This window comes from Taudactylus pleione, unplaced genomic scaffold (genome assembly GCF_031769625.1).
Source record: "Taudactylus pleione unplaced genomic scaffold, aTauple2 ptg000707l, whole genome shotgun sequence".
Taxonomy (NCBI): Eukaryota; Metazoa; Chordata; class Amphibia; order Anura; family Myobatrachidae; genus Taudactylus; species Taudactylus pleione.
The window spans coordinates 9,956,470-9,978,405 of NW_028285109.1; the positions used below are offsets into that span (position 1 = coordinate 9,956,470).

Below are 21,936 nucleotides of genomic sequence, written 5' to 3' on the forward strand. Positions count from 1 at the left end.
CTTTTATTGTTTGATGCCTGCCTGTCTGGAGGCAAGTCCACTGCCGTAATACAGGGGGTAAATGTAATAGTCTGCGAGTTGCAGGCAGCCACCAGATTTCGCCTTTTAAATTATTACTACTTTAAATCTAGCAGCTAATTCGCCGCAATTGCAGGTATTACATTTACCCCATAGTATCAGTCAATACAGCTGGGAGCAGCTCCATGAGGGAGCCCTAGGTGCCCCAAATACATAGAGGAGACAGCAGCCTGGCCCTGCGTGTCTGAAAAGGAAATTAGATTGGACGTTCTACCGGAGCAGAGATTGATGTCTCTGAATAAAGTTCTCTGTACAGCATAAATAATATATTGAAACTATATAACTAATATGTAAATTTTAATTACAAAATGTCATTAAGTCAACTGCATGATCATGGAAGGAGTTTGAGATTGAAATAATCCAAATAAGATATCCAGTTAAGTAATGAGGGGGAAAAAAAAAAAACATTTCATAACACTGTTAACCCTTTCCATGCTCCTGAAACCTGCACTATGCAGCAAGAACATGATTCTGGAGTCGTCATTAGCGCACATGGACAATTGGATGTCCTGCTGCAGAGTATCAGGAGCTGAACCAGATAGAGAGGTGCAGGAGTTCAGAGGTGGGGAGGTCTGTTACAGGCACCAAGACCAGGCAAGGAGCGTTCTCACCCCACACTGTTCTCAGGATCTCCGGCAACTCTGCAAAACAGACAGAATCCGGGATGAAAACAAAGCGGATAGAATTATATAAATATTCGCTACTGATCTATTTTACTAACCTTAATATAATGTTATACCACTGTCTTCAAACTGGCACAACAGCTTCATACTACTATAATTCTATTATCACATTCTATAAGGCACAGCAGGAGGTAACGTATGAAGATCATTAAAGGAATAGTAACTGTAAAATGTAACAATCCGAAATATCGTAATAAGAACAATTTCTTGGTCTGAGGACAAAATAACTTCACTGAACAGTTATTCAATCACTATGTCGCAATTAACTACAGCATATGTATAGTTTTTAGAATTGCACGGCGGCTTATAATGCCTTATGGAATAATTTTAAAGCAAAAAGGCTTAGGCCGTAACAGAAAGACAACACAAGAGAGGCCCCAGGTCTCCTGCCGCAGAGGGAAAGGACAGATTAGGTATTGTCAGGAGAGACCACGCTCATCAGCCTCACCGGCTCCTCTCTGTGTAACTTCTGCAGAGCTGGGAAGCAGGAGAGACTCGCTGTGTAATGATAATCTCCTTAGAATGAGGATTTTTTTGTTGTGCTTTATTAATTCAGTGCCTGATGGGGGATATTAGCAGCTCTTGAAATTGGAAAGGCCGGGAGCGTTGCAATTTGCTGAATCCCAAAATGCTCCAAATGAGCAGATAAACAGCAGCAATAATTGGGCTTTATTAAATCAAAGAGTCGTTCATTACAAGTATCCCAGCTGTACCAGAGCGGGGGAGACAAGGAGGGAGAGAAGAGCTGAACGAGTGCTCTTGTAATATAAAATACATGTGTGAATTATTATTCTATACCTAGCAATCTGGGCCCACCACCACAGCACACTCTGGGGGCCAGGGGATGACTGGACTAATATGTAACTGCAGGGCTGCCAGTGCCAGGTAAGGAGGGGATGTTTATTGCCTGAAGGTTTGTCTGGTCACTTTTGCCCATGGCATGATAAGAAAACAGTGCACCGCTAAAAACTCCAATGGGCAGATTCAAGTAGCCGCAGTGCTTACCGCGGGCAGATAGCCTCAAGCTTTAATGCCAGGATCTATTCATTTATAAGCCCATTTCCTTCCATGGTAAACTCGTGGCTAATGATAGATTCCAGGTTAAGTGCCCAGCACTATGGGTTAATGCACTGGCGGTAAGTAGAGGTTTCTGGAAGGGCTCCTTACCATGGAGTTCACACCTCAGGATGGTGCAAACAGAAATCCACAGTAAGTGCAGACTGCGGGCTGCAATGAAATAGCCCGGGCACTGCTGTAAGCACCACTTGTAATTAAATCTGCCCCCAAGGAGATCACCATAACAATTCTTTTTTCAATGCACAATTGAGGCCAGGTTAGTCCTCTTTAGAAAATTTAAGGCAAGAGTTATTTGCCAGCCTATCCACCCTGAGCAGCACTGCCCTAGAAAAAGGCCTCATTGGAGTGATATAGTAGATACAGCCTTGCCATCACCAAAAACTGCAATCGAATAGAACTATGACAGATAGGAATCCAACTTATATAGGACTCAAACAGTATTATACAAACAACATGCAAATTGCAGACAGCTGCCATATCCAAGAATGTGGAATTATTTCCTTGCAGCAGTAAAGGAGTTAAATAAAAAAAAAATGCATGTTCCTCAAATAAGTCTGAATCAAATCAGAGCAGGTAAGGGAGGCACCTCATTAACAGACACAGGCTAATTAATTCTCAAGATGTTATGAGCTGCCGCTGAAAGCTCTGCTAATTATATCTCACCACTCACCAGTTTCCTCCTATCTTACAACACTGGCACCAAGATGGTGACAACACCAACACCCTACTAGTCAGTCAGGCACCAGACAGTTGTGTTACTATTACACTTTTGAAAGAGTCAGAACCATTCAGATTATATCAGAACACAGAATATCCTAGGTTATCTGACATCTTTATTCCACCCCCTAAACCATAACATCATGATGTCACACCTGGGTGAGGCGCCAGCTCTGGGAAGCAGAGAACTTCCCAACACATCCTAAGGATCTAACAGCAACACTACATACTTATGCCATTGGCCGGATCCTCACATTGCACTATGCTGATGGGTAACCCTGCTCCTTGCCTTACCTGATTCTCAATGTTCTTGAGAAAAAGGCGATGGCCACATTGCTGGGAAATGTTTGCGTCTCACAATGAATTTTACTGGTGAAGATCCTGTGATTATCTTCTTAACAATCTCTGAGTCTGTAGTTTATTGCATGTCTCTACATCTTTCCTCACTCTATTACCCTGCCCTGCACTCACTAACAGTCACACAAGTAGAGGGGATACCGCCTCCCACAAGATCAGCACTTGAATCTAGGGATTCTCAATCGGAGGCCCTGTATCGATAATCCTGATTAATACGAGATTGGCATAGGCTAAATCAATGCATAAATGAATAATCCCGAAAATATCAATATTTTGCACATATGCGATCAAAGCCTCTGCCTGCTTCTGTGGCTCTTTCGGAGAGACTCCTACTATTGTCTGCAATATCATCTATACTATTTAAAGTGACTGCTGTTTATTAATGGTCAGACTCTTATAATGTTCCATTGCAATGTCTGATGAGCTGAGGCTCACTGTAGTGGGCTCTGGCAATTGTGAAAGGTATTTATTAATGCATTAGTATAATATGGTGTCAATCACTTTCTATAGCAATCAGACCTGACCCTGGGGCCACATCCCTGCTTTTCTATCACAAATCAATGTCTCCCCTGCAATCCAGGTAGCAGCACGGACATCCCCTGATCTGCAGCCGGTTTAGGGAAGGAGAGGCAAGATGGCTGTCTGCACTCATCCTAGATAAAGCCTGTCTGAAGAAACAATTTCGTTGTGGAACATTATGAAGACAAAAACTACTTTGCCCTCTGTCTTGCTGCTCTAAGTTGATATATCTTTACTCCAAAATAAATTCCCACGATATATCATGAGAGGCGTGCCGTATGAAATATCTTATCTTGGTATATCGATAATTAACATAGGGAAAAATAATCAGATATTGATGGCCATCCCTACACTCATCCTCTGCAATATATGCTGCCTGGCAGGCTGTTTTCTCACCTTCCTGTTCCTAATAAGGTACATTTGGACAAACGGGAAGTATGAGAACAAAATGGTGCTCTGGTCAAGCACACCGTAGTATGGTAGATACTTGTTAAGTTACATTATAACAAATGGCCAATACTGGTTTGAAGTAGTCCAATTCCCAAACAAGTTGTGAAATTGGTGTTACCAGTAATATATGGGCCCAAATTTCTTGTATTGATAAACTATCATAATTAGGTCAGAACCACAAGATTGGTGTAAAGCAGATCATTAAAAAGGCAAGCAATGTCAGGACCAGGAAATGACAGACCTGCTATCCTGACCTCAGTAGTGGTAAACTATCTGTTTCTGTGGGGATCCACTGGGAAATAAATATGGGAAATAATCTGATGAACAGTAAAGGAGCAGTCATGCCTCACATATATGAAGTGCTAAGTGTCAAACTGGATCTTGGTAGTGCAGTTGATGGAATAGAATTGTATTTTATAAAATATCCAATACTGCTCCACCTCGCAGTCTGATACATGACAGAAGAGTGCTAGGTATCGAGGGAAACTATACAGTACTTAGGTAGAGTACCGGTTAAAGAATAGAACACAGAGGGCAGTTATAAACGGAACACAATTAAAACTACGCAAAATTGTGAGGGGTGTATTTACCACAGGGTTCAATAGTAGGCCACACACTGTTCAATCCTTTTATTAATAACCTGGTAGATGGCCTAGAATATAACATGACCAAATTAGCGAAGGACATGATGCTATGAAGAGTTATTACCATGGAGCAGGATAGTAACTTCCTACAGAAATATTTAGAGAACATCACAAGCTGATCAAATGTAAGATAAAAAATAATAAGATAAAGATTAAACTTAATGAAGAGAGATGTACAGTTACAATCTTAATGCACTGTAATATAACGATGCTAGTTACACATTAAATAGAATACTACAGAAATTCAAAATTACTTGTGCATACTATAGGGTAGAAAAAGGAACAGCACAGTGTCAGGCAGCAGCTGCAAAGGCAAATAAAATACTGTAATGTATAAAAAGGGATAAAAGCACATGATGTAAAACACAGTATTACCAATACATCACTAGTTATACAACTGCCTGAAGATGGAGTACAATTTTGGACACATCAATGTAAAGCTGGGTATACACTATATAGTATATTGCATGCATCATATAGTGTGCACCCCCAAATCCACCTGATGAATTGGGTGGTCGCATCTTCCCATCTGATGTTACACCAAATTCACTAACAGAAATGTAGATATCTCATCCCAATTTTGGGTTAAGGGAGGTTTCCTACCCTGTGAGACTAAGGGGGGTGAATTAAATTAGCCATTGTAATTTACCGCTTGCTTATTCATCCCAAGACTATTTAATTAACCCCAAAGTTAGCCTGTAGTTAAAGGGGATTTTTTTGGGTCGATCAGACCCGAAAAGAAATCCGTAATAAATAGCCCTTTAACAAGTGCTGTGACTATGTTATTCCGGATTCTATGTTAACGGCCGTTACCAGGGTAATTAAACTGCCTTTTAGGCCCGTATTCAATTTGGAGTGAAAAGTCAGTTGCCGGACTTTTCGCCGTCATCGCTGGTTTTGGGTGCGAAAAAGTATCGCACTCGTCCCCGCTTACCCCCGTATTCAATTTGAAATCGTCGAAAACGGGACCCGGCGAAAGGGGGAAATAAGCCTGTCGCCCCCCAAATGATGCACTGACATGGGGGATCACTATGGCTACCCCCAAATAGCCCTGCTAAAGGTATGTGGGGTCTTTAAACACTCTCACTAGGTGCTGTTTTGCGTTTTTAAGAATGTGGTGAAGAATAGCATTTAGGAGGGGGGTTTTTTCTATAAAATAAGTAGTCCCATCAAATTTGGGGTACATGAAAATGGGTACTAGCGTTTTTTAAAACTTCTTAACATTAGCAACTTCAAAATATGTCACAAATCCACCTGTCGCAAATACCTGTGATCAAAAAAACACCTGGGGCATACTTGGGGACCCCTCTGGAGTCTATCTTGCTAGTTTTTAAGTTTGTCCCCCAACTATGGTTTTTTCGCCCCCAGGTACTTTTTCAAATTTTTTTTGACACAGATGACCTTTAGAGGGCTGTCCAAGGGGTGCAGGGTGGGTTTTAGAAGTCTGCACCCCAAAACCCCAATTCTGCACTTTTTCTCGCCATCTATTCAATAGGGATACTTTTTCGCCAGGTCTGTTGCATTGACTTTTCGCACCGGTGAAAAGTCGGCCAAATTGAATAGGGGGATAAATGAGTTCGGTGAAAAAGTATTGCCGAAACTGACTTTTCGCTCCAAATTGAATACGGCCCTTAGTATCACACTCCCCATTCTAATTTTTACTGAGAAAAGTAGGTTGATCGTAAAGGCAAAGTAGGAAAAGGAGAACATTAAAGAAATAAAATATGCATAAAACATCCTATGCTGCCCTGTGAAATGTGCTGTGCATAGTTTGCCTATATGGCAAATAAAGTTGCAACTCACCTGCCAGGAGACTCTGTAACTGGACACGGTCGGTTCTGTAGAACGTCCTGCAGCACAATGGTGTAACAAGGTTCTGTGTTGGGAGCTCAGCGGAGGCTTTCTGCAGCACAGCACTTACAAGGTTGCTAGCAATACACCAGTCCATACAGGGTCTGTGAGGTGCAGAAAGGGAAAGCACAAGGGAGGCACATGTCTCACAGCTGGAAATGGAACCACTGATCGTGGCCTGGAAACCAGAACTCTGCTTGAGCACAGATATATTTCTTTGGCCAGAGTGGTCACTGGAAGCAGCCATGACATGCCACTCCACTGCAGCCCCTCGTGGAAGCATAGGAACCACAGCCACTGTAAGGCGTGGGAGGCCATCCTGTGGGTAAAATAAAGATTATACAATTAGCAGCTAGACATACTACATAAATAACAATGACAGAAGAATACAAAAATATGACAAAGTAAAAACAAGAGCCGGCTTCCTGCAGTAACTACATAAATATGTAAAATGGTCAGCAGTCGGGATGTTAGATTTCATACACAGATATATGTCCTCATACATCTAGCCACAATATGCCACGCACCGCAACTTGCCTGGCATGAGTGAGCCGCCAGGTCCCGTGTTACTCTGCCAGCGACTGGCGCCTTTTTTTTGCCGAAAATGCATCAAGTTGCAATGTGATACAACTAGGACAGATCAACAGACTATGCGGATTAGTTTGACATGCGACACTTGTATATCTGTGTGCACCAGTGTCTGTACATGAACCATCATCTGTTCTCTGGTAGCATCTGGTAGAGAGTCTTCCAATGACCCCATCCATTCTTTAACAGCTTTGGCTACCCAGGTTCCAGCCATAGCTGGACGAGTAACAGCTCCAGATGAGGAAAATACATTAAGACATGCTTCAATTTTTCTATCTGTGGAATCCTTCAGAGAAGATGATGACGGAATAGGCAATGTAGCATTTCTGATTAAATGCGTTACATTAGCATCCACAGTAGGAGGTACCTCCCGCTTAGTACATAGTACATACTGAAGCTGGGAAAGGATACAACGATGTTAATCTCTTATTCATATAAAATAGTTTGTCCGGGTTACCCCATGCCTCCTCCATAAAGCAGCTAGCAAACCGTCACAAACGATGCATATGTAATATAATTACAATGGACTCTAAATCAACTACAGAATCACCAGGAATGGTAAGATATAGAGCCCTGTATACCTTAACCACGAGAGAGGTATACACGGAGACTGACCCAAACCCTCCTGAGAGCAAGGCTATAACAGAGCACTTGTGCGTCTCATATACACGTGGAGGGTAGGCGGAGCAACTCAGACGCACGTAGCCCTTAGTAGGGACTGCATCTGGGTCGGAGCTGTCGGGGGAGCGCCTACCTCCCCTAAGCTGCGTTAACAAGCCGTGTACGCTGGCCTCATGGCAGCAGAAGCATCTGCTGCTGATCCCCGGCATCAGACGATAAGGCCCCGGCGGTGTAGTGAGGACAATGGACAATCCCGGGCCCTGACTGCAGCGGCTTCTGGTGAGTCTCTTGACACCAGAAGCAAGGACTGACGCGCGCGATTTCCCGTAAGCGAGGAACCACCTTACCCGACAACCTGACGTGCATCCGGTTGCAGTTCAGGTCGCAGCATTGCTGGTAGCAAGCTCACCCGCGACCCACCAAAATCACCAGCCTAGTTACTGGCGTTGCGGCCCGGCGGAGGTAGTTGGAGTCGCAGTATATGAGTCTTAATTCAACGCTTAGTACTGCCAACCCAAAAACATAAAATAAAATAAAAGCTTAGGACTGCCTGAGCAGTCCCGTTACAAAGGTGAGTCTTGATCCTGCCGCACCAAACGAACAACTGAAGGCCTGTGGCTGGGGGCGGGGTATATATGTATATATGGAGGAGGACCTGAGGCATCCTGGGAGCTGAAGCTTTAACTGTCTGGTGCCTGGATCTCTCCAACCATAATATCCCCCTGTGGATCCCTATGGACCCTGAAGAAGAAAAAGCTGCGGCCGCTACATTGTAGCTCTTCATATACAGATTCAGAGACTCAGATGCACACAGATATACACGTGTTACATATCAAATTAATCAGTACAGTCTGCCAGTGCGCCATAGTCGCATCCCATTGAGACTAGACGCATTTGCGGCAAAAAAATAAGCCCGGCACTAGCAGTCTTACAGGATCTGGTGCGCAGAGAGGGGCTTTTTAGCGCGACTGAAGCAAAGATGTATTAGGACACATCTATATATATGTTTTGCTGGGAAACATTAAATATGTGTAACGTGATTCTCAACTGGATAAACAGCAGAAACATTATAGCGGAGAATCGTGGGAGCTGGACTGTAGGTCCACAACAGTGCAGCTTGCAGACTGGGCCACTAAGAGCGTCACTCATGCAGATGTATGTGCCCTGCAGTCAGGTGATTTAATAAGTGCAGTGACAGGAGAATGACAGGTCTGCAGGTTGGCCATCAATTCCTAGGATTACAACTGCTTCTCATTCAGCAGAGCTCAATTTATGTAACCAAAGCTCAAAGAGAGCAGGATAATTACAGGAAGCTCAATAATGGAGACACGGGCTGTGTCATGAGAACCGCACCTTCAAGGCACAAGAAAGGCCAAACAGCACACACAGACACACACTGTAGACAAACCAGGACGTCTCCTCAGACGAAGACCATTGCCAAACGTATTAACTCCTCAGATGAGGTGATGCCTTCTGTACTTTGATTTTGAAATGAGTTGCCTATTTCAAGTAAGTTGTACACATTTGGTTATAAAGACCAGATGTTACAGGGCTCAAAGCTGCAAACATGTTCCTTACTTAATTATGCCTAGTTCAGTGGAAAGTAATGATGCTATGCTATTCCTTTTGAAAAAAAAAAAAAAAAATTAGATAAAAAAAAAAAAATACCCTTGTACCGTTCGGTACACAATTATGCAGGTATGGCGACTCTATGGCTAGATGGTATCCATTTGCTGTCTCACCCTACTACAGGGTGAGTAGCTCCTGCACATACATCCAAGGCGTTTCGTCTACAGTGACTGCCTCAACGGTGTGTGAGTAAAAGCGTGTGTTTACGGTTTAGGACACACTCTGGATTTACTCTCTTGAAAGGAAACATACCCCTGAGGAAGTTACTGTAGAAGAGACATGTTGGTTGTATGTGCAGGAGTGACTGCAGCTAGGAGTGCTGCTGTCAAGAGCTTAAGAATGGACTGAAAAGGGAAGTTCTGTGAGCAGCCTGAGAAACTAGGGAAATCCTAACAAACATGTGTATATATGTTATCCAAATGTTTCCATTAAATACAAATGGAAATGTGAAAAGGCTATGGTGCTTTTACAGATATGAGAAGTTGGAAAGAAGAAATCACATTCATTTTTGTTTACATTCCCCACTTAAATCATTGGCAGAAGTTTTTATTCATTTACATTCTCCTATGAAGGCTCTTCCACATGAGCATCACAAAAAACACACACACCCGCTAGTTAAAATGCTCTGCACAGTCCTATCCTAAAAGGCTCTGCCAAATACATCTTTCAAAATATTTCCATTCCCTTCATAACAATTAGTATATGTTTTCCAGCTGAATTAAATGTCTTTTTTCCCCAATAGTGTAACTGCGGCTAGCCCACATACAGAGCGCGCCATTGAGCTCTCTCTAAGCGCTACCGTCTTACTTATGCATGTAGCAGTACAAACATGTAGGTGCTAGATGTAACGTAAACTAATACTGCAGTTCTCTACACCACCGAATTATTCCATATTCACAAATTGTTCAGTTTTCCAGAGAAATTTGCCATTTTGGAAGATATAGATATGACTGATATGTTCTTAGTGGATACTCAAACAAAAACTATCAAACGTAACTAAATAACCTCCACAGAATTAAAAGTAGACAAAAAAACAGTCAAATGACAAAATACATATATATAATAAAAAGTAAATCTTATGTTCTGAAAGTTTTATTCACCTCATGATGAAGAAATCCTTTCCATGCCTCCACAGCAGTGGGTATGTAGGAGCTTTGGGTCACATAACAGTGAGCAGCCATAATGTGAGTCCGGGAAGTGCCAGTGCACATGGCATCCAATACACTCTGAACGTGGCGCAGGGAGACGTGGCTCTCAGTTAGGATTCCTCCAGAAACCAACTGCATGGTGCAGGGTTTTAGTGCAATCTGTCCTGCACAAAATATTGCACCATCAACCTTTAAAAGGTAAAGAGAAAAAAAAAGAGCTTTATTGATATTTGTGAAGAGTCTCACAGCTATTTTTACCACTTTAAAAATCCACCCGGTTCAAGAGCAGGTAGCGGAGTTATAGGTGTCTCATCATCTGTGCTGAAATACTCTGCTTTGCTTGTTAGTAAAAGAGTTTCAACAACAATTGGTGAGACATATATGCTGAAGCCAGTACCACAGCATACGTAGGTCTAAATCTTATTTTATAGCAAAGCACGACTGCAAAATACTACTGTGCCTATCACCTGTGCTAGGAACAATGGATGCAGCCATTTTGTGATCTGTGTCAATACCACATTGATATTACTAGTGTCTGGTGACTGCATCCTAACCCCCCATCCCAAATATCTGCGTCAGAACCCCTCCTTCAGAAGAGGCAATCAGAGGGGTCGTCAGATGTGGTCCATAAAGACCTAGGGATCACATCAAACGGGTGAAACCAGACGGACATTTTTCTTTTATTATTCTACCACCTTGCAAACACTAAGTGTCAGAATCAACTCCTGCACACACATGTACTAAAGAAGCATTTTGTAGTAACTCACTTTACCGGAAACTGCTAAGATAAGGCCACTCAAGAACTTTACAGTGCTGTATATACAAAGCACAAACAGAATTCTTTCCTAAGCAAAGTACTGTCTAAGTATAAGCTATCTGGATAATGTATTGACCTAAGCTTTTCCGTGTGTGGAACAGACTTTTGAAGAAATGGCATTGAGCACCAAACAACTTTGAAATTATTATCTGAGCAGACAGAGCTTTTCTGACATAACGAAACATGTAATAGAGCAAATTCACACACTGTTACATCATAGCAACACACATATTTGGGCTACTGTAAGTTTTCTTTTTAGTGCAGCAAAAAAAAAAAAGATCTCAAAATAACCTACTAGATTTTATTCATTGCCTCCTTAGACATTAATAATCAAGGCACAGCACAAGGTTCTAACTTACACTATGCATATGTCTGCAATCAATTCTAGTCCTTCCAGCAGGGAAATCACATCAGCACATAGACATACAAACAGGCCATCTCCTATTATAGGACAGATCCTCTAATTTCTTCAGCTCGCAATTCTTCTTTCTGACCCTATATAGATCAGCTGTCTGTAACTACCCCTGATCCACATCAATACCCAATAACCTGAATCCACCTGATAAATGCAGAACGATGCCTGGAGATCTTGCCCTTATCCAGGGGTCATAGGGCACCCAATATTCAATAGGACAACCAGCATTTGCCCTTCATTAGACTGAATCTCCCACTGCAGGGGAGAGAGTGCATCTCTCTGCATACTGAGTGACACGGACACTGCTCGCCCTGCAGGGCACTCATGCGGTGCTTTGGGCAGGGGACGATGATGACAGGGGACAAAACACACAGTGCTGTCATGGGGTACAGTTCAAGAATGGCTTGCAACACACTGCCACATAAAAAAAAGCCAATACCTGCAAAATGTTTAAAATACAAGGTGTGTGGAAGGCTGGTCCCATATTATAAATACCACTTGCAAGGTTATACCACCAGCTGATACCAGGACCACCAGGTAGCTAGTAGTATAAATGCCTAAAGTGTACAAATTGCAGTGTGCTTTAGAGACCTTACACCTTAACTTTAGCAGATATGGCCAAGTGTCAATAACCATGATGAGGTGGGGGCAGCATGTAAGTGGCTCCCCCTGGAGACGTAACCTCCAACCTCGGCTGTAGCATGAATCAATAAAGGCTGTAACCTGCCGCATCAGATTCTAACGGGATTAGGGACCCTCTCATCACATAGCGTGTGATAATCCTGTCAGTAATTAGACTAATAGAGGCAATCCCTGCAGGGAGTTCTCCATGCAGCAGCACACACAGAGGTAAGGAGCGCACATGCGGCAACTAGCTGACACATACTTCTACACCTCATATACATACATATATATACACACACACACACACTTATATATACACACACATACATATACAGACATACTTCTACACCTCATATACATATATATATACACAAACATACATATACAGACATACTTCTACACCTCATATACATATACACACACACATTTATATATACACATACTTCTACACCTCAGCTGTACTCTACCAACGATGGGAAAGGACTACATTCCAGAACGGATTCTCAGAGCTATACTATAATATATATATATATATATATATACATACATACACACACTTATATATACAGACATACTTCATAAAAATATATACACACACACACATATATATTATACACATAGACGGTATGATATATATATATATATATTTAGTATACTGTCTATGTGTGTGATATACATATATCGTGTGTATATTTTTATAATGTCTGTATATATATATATATATATATATCTCAATACACACACATATATACACACTCACACACACACACAAGTTCTAGGTATATAAGCACAGATAGTATACTCTATGTAAATACTATATTTCATATAGATATTTGGTAAAGTGGTCTCCTGCTGCAGCTGTAGAAAATCCATCAATGGACTACAATTCTGTTAATCTGTTAACACACATGGCAATATAACATAACATTCTTAGTTTCGACTTCAGAAGTGTACTAATGCCAAAAGTGAACATAGAGTATAAATTGTTTATGCGGGTATAACATATATAACCCCCACCAATGAGACCTAGGAAATCCTGTGTACATTGCAGCAGAATGGTACCCGTCCCACATATAAGATAAATCTGTGCTCATTTGTAGACACTGCCAGCTGCTGAGGTGGAAGTAACGCTCGCTGTGTGTGCGCTGTTGGGTGGTGCTCAGCCTTGCTCGGTTTGCCTGTCTGAATGCTGAATGCCCCCGTACTGGATGTGTTGTGCAGGGCAGGCAGCGCTGTCACCTCCGCTTTGTCCACGGCATGCTGATTACCCTCTTTTTTTCTCTGCCAAGCTCCGATTTTGCGAATGCTATCAAGGTCAGGAGCAGTCGCTCAGAAAAACAAAATTAACCCCCCTCCCACCCTCCAATCTAGGATGTGCCTCCCTCCCCTGCAGTGCTTCACCGGGTGCAATCTCCAAAAGCAGGGACTAATATTACTCACACAGATTCAGATTCCAGTAACAGAACAGGAAACAGAGACGTGCCTCCAACAGCTGGTAATATACATGCTACAATTAAAACCCAAAAGCAGAATAGAGCTATTTATAAATATCAAAACCAGATAAGAAAATATACACGTTAACCTCTTGCATATGGTTACATGGACAAGGTCCCGAGGAATGCTATACAGATTATGAATGAAACTAGCATGCCCATTTTAAGGTCTTCACATTTACAGTTAACGTTAGTAAAAACATGCATATAGAGAAGATCAAGTTCCAACCATAACTACCACGTAATAATAATGTTATTTATATAGCACTTTTTGCCATTATCACCGGGCAAACAATACTCATTTATTTTAAACAGAAGTACATAGAGAACATTACAGTCACAAAACCAAATCAGGTTAGCTCACCCTAACTAGAACATTCCAATATATTCACCATCCTGTATTTATCATACATTGCTAATTTATGAAAGGTGGTCAAAAACAACCGATATGCTTCCCAAACTCTTCAACAAGACTGAAGTGGTTAAAGAGAGTATGGTTCATTTACTGCTTGTTTTGAGTGTTAGACAAATCTTCTGGTCTCCATCATATTACTTCTGCCAAGGTGCCTCTCGTGACCTGCCCGCCGGGGGTCTCCTTCCAGGACACTGGAAATAGTGACAAACTACATCACCCCGCATTAAGCGCCTCACTGTAATACCCCTATTTCCAACGAGTTGCGAGAGCGTCAGCTAAAGGGCACAATGTCTGACTGAATGATGCCGAAGGGACAATCTCTACCCAAGGCTGTCACGTCCTGCAGACCTTCTTCCAATCTATCCAGCATGGGGTGTAAGAACAGTATTTGAACACTAGGTGGCATTGTAGCACTGCACCACACAGAGCGTTGCATATTTCTATAGATCTCTGCTAGACAACCATGACTGCATTAAGCATTTATCATTCCAGAAGCTCAACTTCCAGTTACAGGAAAATCCACTAAGAATAGCCTTTACCGTTACTTCTGCAAAACGCCAGTCACTCACCTGTGCTTGCATGGGACTTATTCTGGTGAAATGCAACTTTAATTTAAAGGACTCGTGTTTAGCTTTGAGTAAAAGTTTCCTAAACGCAAGTTCTAGAAACAAATTTCTTCAGGCCTCAATATAACAGAAGATACTAAATCTGTATCACTCTGCTGCCAGTATCTTGCAACCACTCAAGTGATGAACTGTAAGCAGCACACATTTACTAGAGAACTTAACAATAATCAATAACAGAAACCATCACAAATGAATGTCATTAGAAATTCTGCATTATCTGTAACAGCTTCTTACGGGTGTAGTAGGTATTCCAATCCCGACAGCAGAAGCCTGGCAGAGGTGAAGATCCAGACTGCTAATTAGGTAAGTATAGCTTACCTAATTCCCTACCCTAACCCTCCTTTAGGGGTGCCCTACCCTAACCTCCCCCCCAAGTGCCTAACCCGAACCTCCCCCCCAAGTGCCTAACCCTAACCTCCCCCCCAAGTGCCTCACCCTAACCTCCCCCCCAAGTGCCTCACCCTAACCTCCCTCCCAAGTGCCCTACCCTAACCTCTCCCCCAAGTGCCCTACCCGAACCTCCCCCCCAAGTGCCTAACCCGAACCTCCCCCCCAAGTGCCTAACCCGAACCTCCCCCCCAAGTGCCTCACCCTAACCTCCCCCCCAAGTGCCTCACCCTAACCTCCCCCCCCCAAGTGCCTCACCCTAACCTCCCCCCCAAGTGCCTAACCCGAACCTCCCCCCCAAGTGCCTAACCCTAACCTCCCCCCCAAGTGCCTAACCATAACCTCCCCCCAAGTGCCTAACCCTAACCCCCCTCTAAGTTCCTAAACCTACCCCCTAACCCCCTCTAAGTGCCTAACCTTAACCTCCCCTTCCCCTAGCCTACCCCGAATCCTCCCGGAGGGGGGGGGTCTAACCCTAAATCCCCCCGGGGGCCCTAAAACCTTACCCCCCCGCGCATGGCTGTCCGCGCCCGGGTTACCTTCGTTCTGTATGCCGGACGTCGGGCTCCCGGCGTAGGTCTAATTGCTGGCGTCAGGATTTCAACGCCTGTCATTAGTACCTTGCCGGGATTAGACAGTCGGGAAGCCGGCGGTCGTCATTTAAACAGTCAGCTTCATGACTACATCCCCTTCTTACAGCTACAGTTGATTTGCACAGAGATGCCCAATCACTGACAGATATGTCACTGCACTGCCTCCGCTACTGTCAGTAGTTGCACAATAATTATGCAACTACTTGCAAAAGCTTAATCGTGGTAGTAAGGTAAGGGACACTGGGCCTTTAATAATACAATGAGTGTCTTTGATACAGTGTCGCTCACCCGCACAGCTTGGCTGTAGGGCCCAATGTTAGCAGGTGCCCAGTGGGAGATGCTCTGCACATGCATGGCTATCTTCTCTGGGGTGCAGTCATCCCTGCAAGCAACAGGCAGCCAGAAGAGAACATCCATATTGAACAGGGTATCCTGGGGTAGGCAGCATTGCACGCAAACTCTGGAAAGTTGAGAAAGGAGTTAGAGAACATTCGCTATGCAAGGGAAAGACCTGGGCGATTCATCGTAGACAATTAGCACAGGCATCACTGACCAGTGTTGCTAATAACAATTATAAGCCCACAGTACCTCACAGTCACAGCTCAGTACAAACCACTTGTTAATTACAATTTAAAAAAAAAATGCGTCACGTAATCTGTAGCTTTTAGGTGTATGAACAAAGCAAAAACTAAATAAATGAATGACTCAGCCAGATCCGCCACCATGGCAGTCAAGATTTTTCAAATAATGACATCAAGGGGTGTGACCTACCGAGCAGGAGGTGCCGAGGGGAACAGTGTCCCATATTCTGCATTGATGGTGGCAAAGTCGCCCATTTCTCTGATATATAGGTGGACCAAGACTGCGTCACTCATCTGTACAGCCATCTCCTGAACTTCAGCTGTAACAACACATTATGCGAATTGAAGAGAACACTCAGTAAACACCTCCTATTATCAGATGTCCTGAAAAGGTGAAACATATGTTTTGTCGACAGTGAAAATGTGGACAGCAGAATGTCAGCGCCGTAATACAGACACGGTTGAATGTTTACAGCATTTTAAAGGTGTTGCCATTATAACTTTGATTGTTAAGCATCACGTTTAAAGTTATAATGCCGGAATGGTTCAAATGCTGTAGGTAACATTTCTACTGTCATTAGAATGGAACAGCGTTGTGCTATTCAATGTCGACATTGATTGTCCACAAAATGACCACTTCCTCTGAAAAGTATACATGTATATTCTGCATACGCAAAAAGCAGCACCACTGGTAATTAGCAGTACATTTTTAAAAAAAGAGACGCTATGAAATGTAACTCTCAATAATGCAGATACCCAACGATTCAAAATGGATGTCCAACCGCACGCTGTTTATTATAACTGGGATTTTACCTTTAGTGAAATTAAGCTTAAATATACTGTTGCACTCTGGAAAATGAATCGCTACTAACATGTATATTGTTAAAGAACACATTCTGAAATACAAGTTTTGCTTATTTAATAAAAAATTTATACATAATTCTATTACTGGGACTTAAACTACCAAAAAAATCACCATTTTCTTTTTCAGTTATTCACAGGTCACTTTTCCTAATCACTGAATGTGCTAGAAAAAATTACGGATAAATTGCCAGTTTCCAAAGTACCTCATTGTAAAATCTTACTATTTTTCAGGTAAATGAATTAAAAAAATTAGTAATTTATGCAAAAAGAAAATGTTTCTAGAGAATTTATACAAAACAGTGAACTTTGATTTACGCAAAGTCACTATTCATGGACACAGCAAAGACGGAAAAGCATTGTTAGAAGCTTTCTTAATTACTGAACAAGATGACAGAGTTGTTTATATAATAGGTTCGTCATAAGGGAACCGGCGGGATTTCAGGGAGTTCATCGCTAAATTTAAAACCGCAATCAGTTATAAGTTAAAACCAGGCTTATAACTGATTGCCGCTTGAAATTTTACCTTTGAATTTGATGAAATCCGCCGGTTCCCTGATATCAGAACCCATTACATAACCTCAGAGATTTAAAAGCGATAACATATCAAATAAGATGGGTGTATGAATTTCTTTTATATGGAGGCGTTTTAACATTTTGAATGTTGAAAAAACAAGCCTTTCAAATTGCCTGAGAATATATTTCAAGCATTTTTGAAAGGTTCTGAAGTATTTTACAAGGATTTGTGCTAAAATCTTGACACCCATATAACCCAAAGTTTGCTGAAGTCATACAATTCATCTAGTCCCCTTGTGCTGATAACTTAAGTTTATTAGGTTTTTTACAGAGAAAAAATCATGTAAGGTAAAGATTTTAGGTGGGAAAAATATGACCACGGAAAACCGGGACACGGGGGAGCCCTAAAATCACAGAGCTGCTTACAATACAGAGATTAACATTCACAACCAGCTTCTATTTTGCTGACACACATACTGCATGACGCCATAAGCATTACATCTGCAAACCTGGCCCAAACACATGGAAAACCCATGAGTCGCCACATTATTAACGTAAATCTGTCATGAGTTATCACAACTACTCCTTAACAGGCGTTATCTACTGTAAAAACAAACAATTACATTTCTTAGAAGTGCAGTACGTTCCTGTTGTCCTGAACAAGCTTACAACACTGAAGAACACACCCGGATTATTAATATCCTAATACAGCTCTTTCTAAATTGCTTTGCTAGTCTTGCACAATGATCATTTTCCATGAACCTCTTCACAGAGGACGACAAAGTGGGAAGATGTCAGAAAGGAGGCTCAGTATCTTTGGTTCTGTCAGAGTATAGTGGACACCCCGCTACGCACTTACCTTTCAGGGAATAGAGTCCTCTGAGAGTTGCTTCTCGCACATTATTGCCAATGGCAGCGACTCCACTGATCCATTGGAATCCTCTCGCAGTCCGAGCTGAGCAATGGGTTACTTTACCTGCGAGGATGAATGTGCAAAGGGTTTATCAGCTCATTTTCAACAGATCTTTATAATAAAGAATATATTATGCAAATACCATTAGACATATACAAGGTATCATTTACAGCTTGTAGTCCTAGCAATACAAGTAAAGCAGACCAGATTAACCCCCTTCCCCACAGCATTGTTTATCAAAATACTTAACAAAACTGGTATCAGAGTCCAAAAGGCACAGTAATAATATGACTACTACTATACTATGGTGCCTTGCCACAGAAGGGCAAATACATACCTGATGGCCATATCTGGGGTATACTAGTGATAGATTGGCTCCCAGTCTCACTGTGTAGTGGCTTCTCATCAGGCACTGGCTGTGTAACATCACATGGACAAGGCTCTCCAAGAACCAACGCTGGAGACCCAGCCTATATGGACAAGTCAACTGGGTAATTATCACAGCGCAGATGCCCAGCAATACCCCCAAACACAGAAGTGAGACTAAACACAAAAGTGAGAAGGAAACACACTGGCATATAAACACACTGGCATATAAATAGTAAGAATTAAGTTCCAAGTAGTACAAACTATTTTTGTTTTAATTTTATGTAATAAAAAAAAATATATATATATAAAAAAAAAAACAACTATGGCCTATCTGCTATGGAAGCAAGTCCTGGTAAGCTCGGCTAGCTATATGGTAAGGCATGTACAATAGGCTACCGAAAATCTGGACACATTTGGTGATATGCAGCACTCCCTGCCAGCCTAATTATGGGACTTGTAGTGCCACAACAGCTGCATAGCCACATATACCCAAGCCTACTTTATATACTGCTTGTCACTTAGTGTTCCCGTCAGTCCTCTCTTACAATTAATTAGATGTTTCTTTCCCCCCCAAAAAAATCCTGAGTGTTTTGGTTTCTTTTGGTCGCTTAGTTCTCAGGCACCCATTTCTGTTCCCCTGTCTTTTATATAACCTGTAATTTTTTTTACTCCTGTCAGAAACATGAAGCGCTCTGTACCTAGAGCTGCTGTATTAACATTTTATTATATACACTACACTCTACTGTAAATTATATATTTTTTTTTTTAAAACTTAGCTCAATTTTTCCACGCGTTACCACTACCGTTCCTCTCCTCATTAAATCGTGAAGCATTGCTCCTCACAGTTACTGCAGGAGACAGCTCTCAGTGATCTCGCCGATGTGTGACATTATTACTGAAAAGCTACAACTGTTAACTTTTTGCTTTCCTGGCTATTAGAACATTCTGCATAATAAGGTTCCAGAAAGCAGATCTTTTATTTATTTTATAATATATAAATATATGAAATGTGCATGTGTATTGTGTAAAATATATATATATATATATATATATATATATATATAAATAAAATCTGCAAGTCATTTGGTAGGACACAAACGTTTCTCCTAGCTACTTAAGTGCCTATGTATCTAAGCTGGGAGAGAGATAAAATTGTGAGAGATAAAGTACTAACCAATCATCTTCCAATTTACATTTTGCAGGCTGTTTTTAAAAAATGATAGTTAGGAGCCGATTGTTTGGCGATTTACTTGTTACAATTTTATTTCTCTCCCAGCTTTGATAAATAACCCCCCTTTTGCTTTATGATTTTTTTCCCCCACCTTTTCCTAGCACAACTGTCCCAGTTCTGAAACTTTCTTATGTCTTTTGAATGCACTAATATTATAATGTGGAACTGTAAATGCCATTCCTAAAGCCTAATCTACCTTTTGTGTTCCTATGATTTTGATCATTGCATATCAAGCCACCTTTACAGCTTCTATTTCCCCAGATTTTCATACATTAGTACCTGGGATTTTTTAAATTGAGTAAAGTCCATTATTTCTGCCACCAGACAAACAAAAAACCCAAAGCATTTAGACCTACCATCATACTGAGTACAGCACGTTTATACATTTTTTATTTTTTTTTTAAGTGTGGGTTTTATCTAAGTACATAAGTAAATTAAGCTTCTGAGTCCCCTTATCGTCTTCTATTGCCCTGCTCCAATGTCTCGCTGGGCACTTTCTATATCCAGAACATTGGGGGCAGAGAAGGCACCTCAAACATTTTGGTCACAAGTAAATAAAGAAAACAGGTAGTCCCTGGGACTTCTCTTTGCCACCAGCCAATCACAAGTGGTTTCCCACGCTGACTGATCGTGATAGGTCGTCAGTGAAGGGGAGTCCCGGGAGCTTCCAAGGAAAAAATACAATTTCCTACTGGACCGTTGTGGGTCTAAAACCAAATTTAGTTGCCACCACAGTGTTATTTTATTAAATCAGGTTTCTCACCCAAATTAATTCAATCAAATTGGTTACACATAGAATTCCTGAATAGTCATATCAGTATAACGCTGACATCAATACACTTTTCCGATTCTATCCAATGCACTAATGATTTACAGAATATGGCCACGCAATACTCACTTTATTCTCCAAATGAAGCTTTAGTAGTCGGAGATAAGCCACCGGAGCAAAGGCATCATTAGAATGCATCACCACCTCCGTAGAGTCACTGCAGCATGAAGAGACAGAAGGGTCATGTACATGAATGGACAGCTGTCCTGGACACCAACATCACAGGAGATGGAAGAATGGAACCTGACAATTGCCGCTCACGAGATAAATGGAGAGCAGCACTGCAGGTATGTATGTAGTCTGCATACACAGCATGCCTAGGTGTGTTAATGTCCATTTCAAGTAGGTCGAGAATTTTTAGTAAGAAGAAGAAGAATGAAATACGACACAGCACGCTTAAGACATAAAACGCTGACTTTCCTAGGAACAAGAGTAATGCCTCAATAAATCTAAACATACACATAAATCAATGATGCTTCATAGCGTTGAAAGCAATACGATAGAAGCTCTTTATAGTAACAAGCCTCTGTGATCATGATTATATTAACATATATGCAAGTTTAACTTATATCAAAAATGTATATCATTTCACATTATTAGGCTGATCATTGAATAGCAGGGCTATGTCCATAAAGGCGTTGTAACCCGCAGCAAATAGACGGTCACTTTAAAGGACAGACTGAATGGGATTGGTTATCAGATGTTAGTGCACATTTGTGCGCACACTTGTCTAACACATATCGCAAGCACAGAACTGACTGGAAAATGGGTGAGAGTGCCGACACACGCATGCCTTAAGCCAGCCCGTCAGATACTGGTCCCATTAGACTGATTAAACTAAACCGTTAACAGCTGATACCTGAATGGTTGCTATGCGTAATAACAGCTCAATACTCTTTGCCCC

General features: G+C 41.7%; 1 protein-coding gene across 3 annotated transcripts in view; it reads right to left on the minus strand.

The window, feature by feature from the left end:
• Positions 1 to 358: 358 nt before the first annotated feature.
• The window catches only part of DPH6 (diphthamine biosynthesis 6), a 101,777-nt gene continuing 80,199 nt past the window's right edge, over positions 359 to 21,936 (minus strand). For all 3 annotated transcript variants that reach the window (XM_088456567.1, XM_088456569.1, XM_088456570.1), the window contains exons 9-16: positions 21,102 to 21,189; positions 18,941 to 19,073; positions 18,550 to 18,666; positions 16,504 to 16,633; positions 16,021 to 16,192; positions 10,315 to 10,551; positions 6,329 to 6,695; positions 359 to 719 (exon numbers count right to left, since the gene is read on the minus strand). In XM_088456567.1, the coding sequence (XP_088312693.1) occupies positions 601 to 719; positions 6,329 to 6,695; positions 10,315 to 10,551; positions 16,021 to 16,192; positions 16,504 to 16,633; positions 18,550 to 18,666; positions 18,941 to 19,073; positions 21,102 to 21,189 (1,363 nt within the window). In that variant the 3' untranslated portion in view covers positions 359 to 600. The remainder of the gene's footprint in view (positions 720 to 6,328; positions 6,696 to 10,314; positions 10,552 to 16,020; positions 16,193 to 16,503; positions 16,634 to 18,549; positions 18,667 to 18,940; positions 19,074 to 21,101; positions 21,190 to 21,936) is intronic.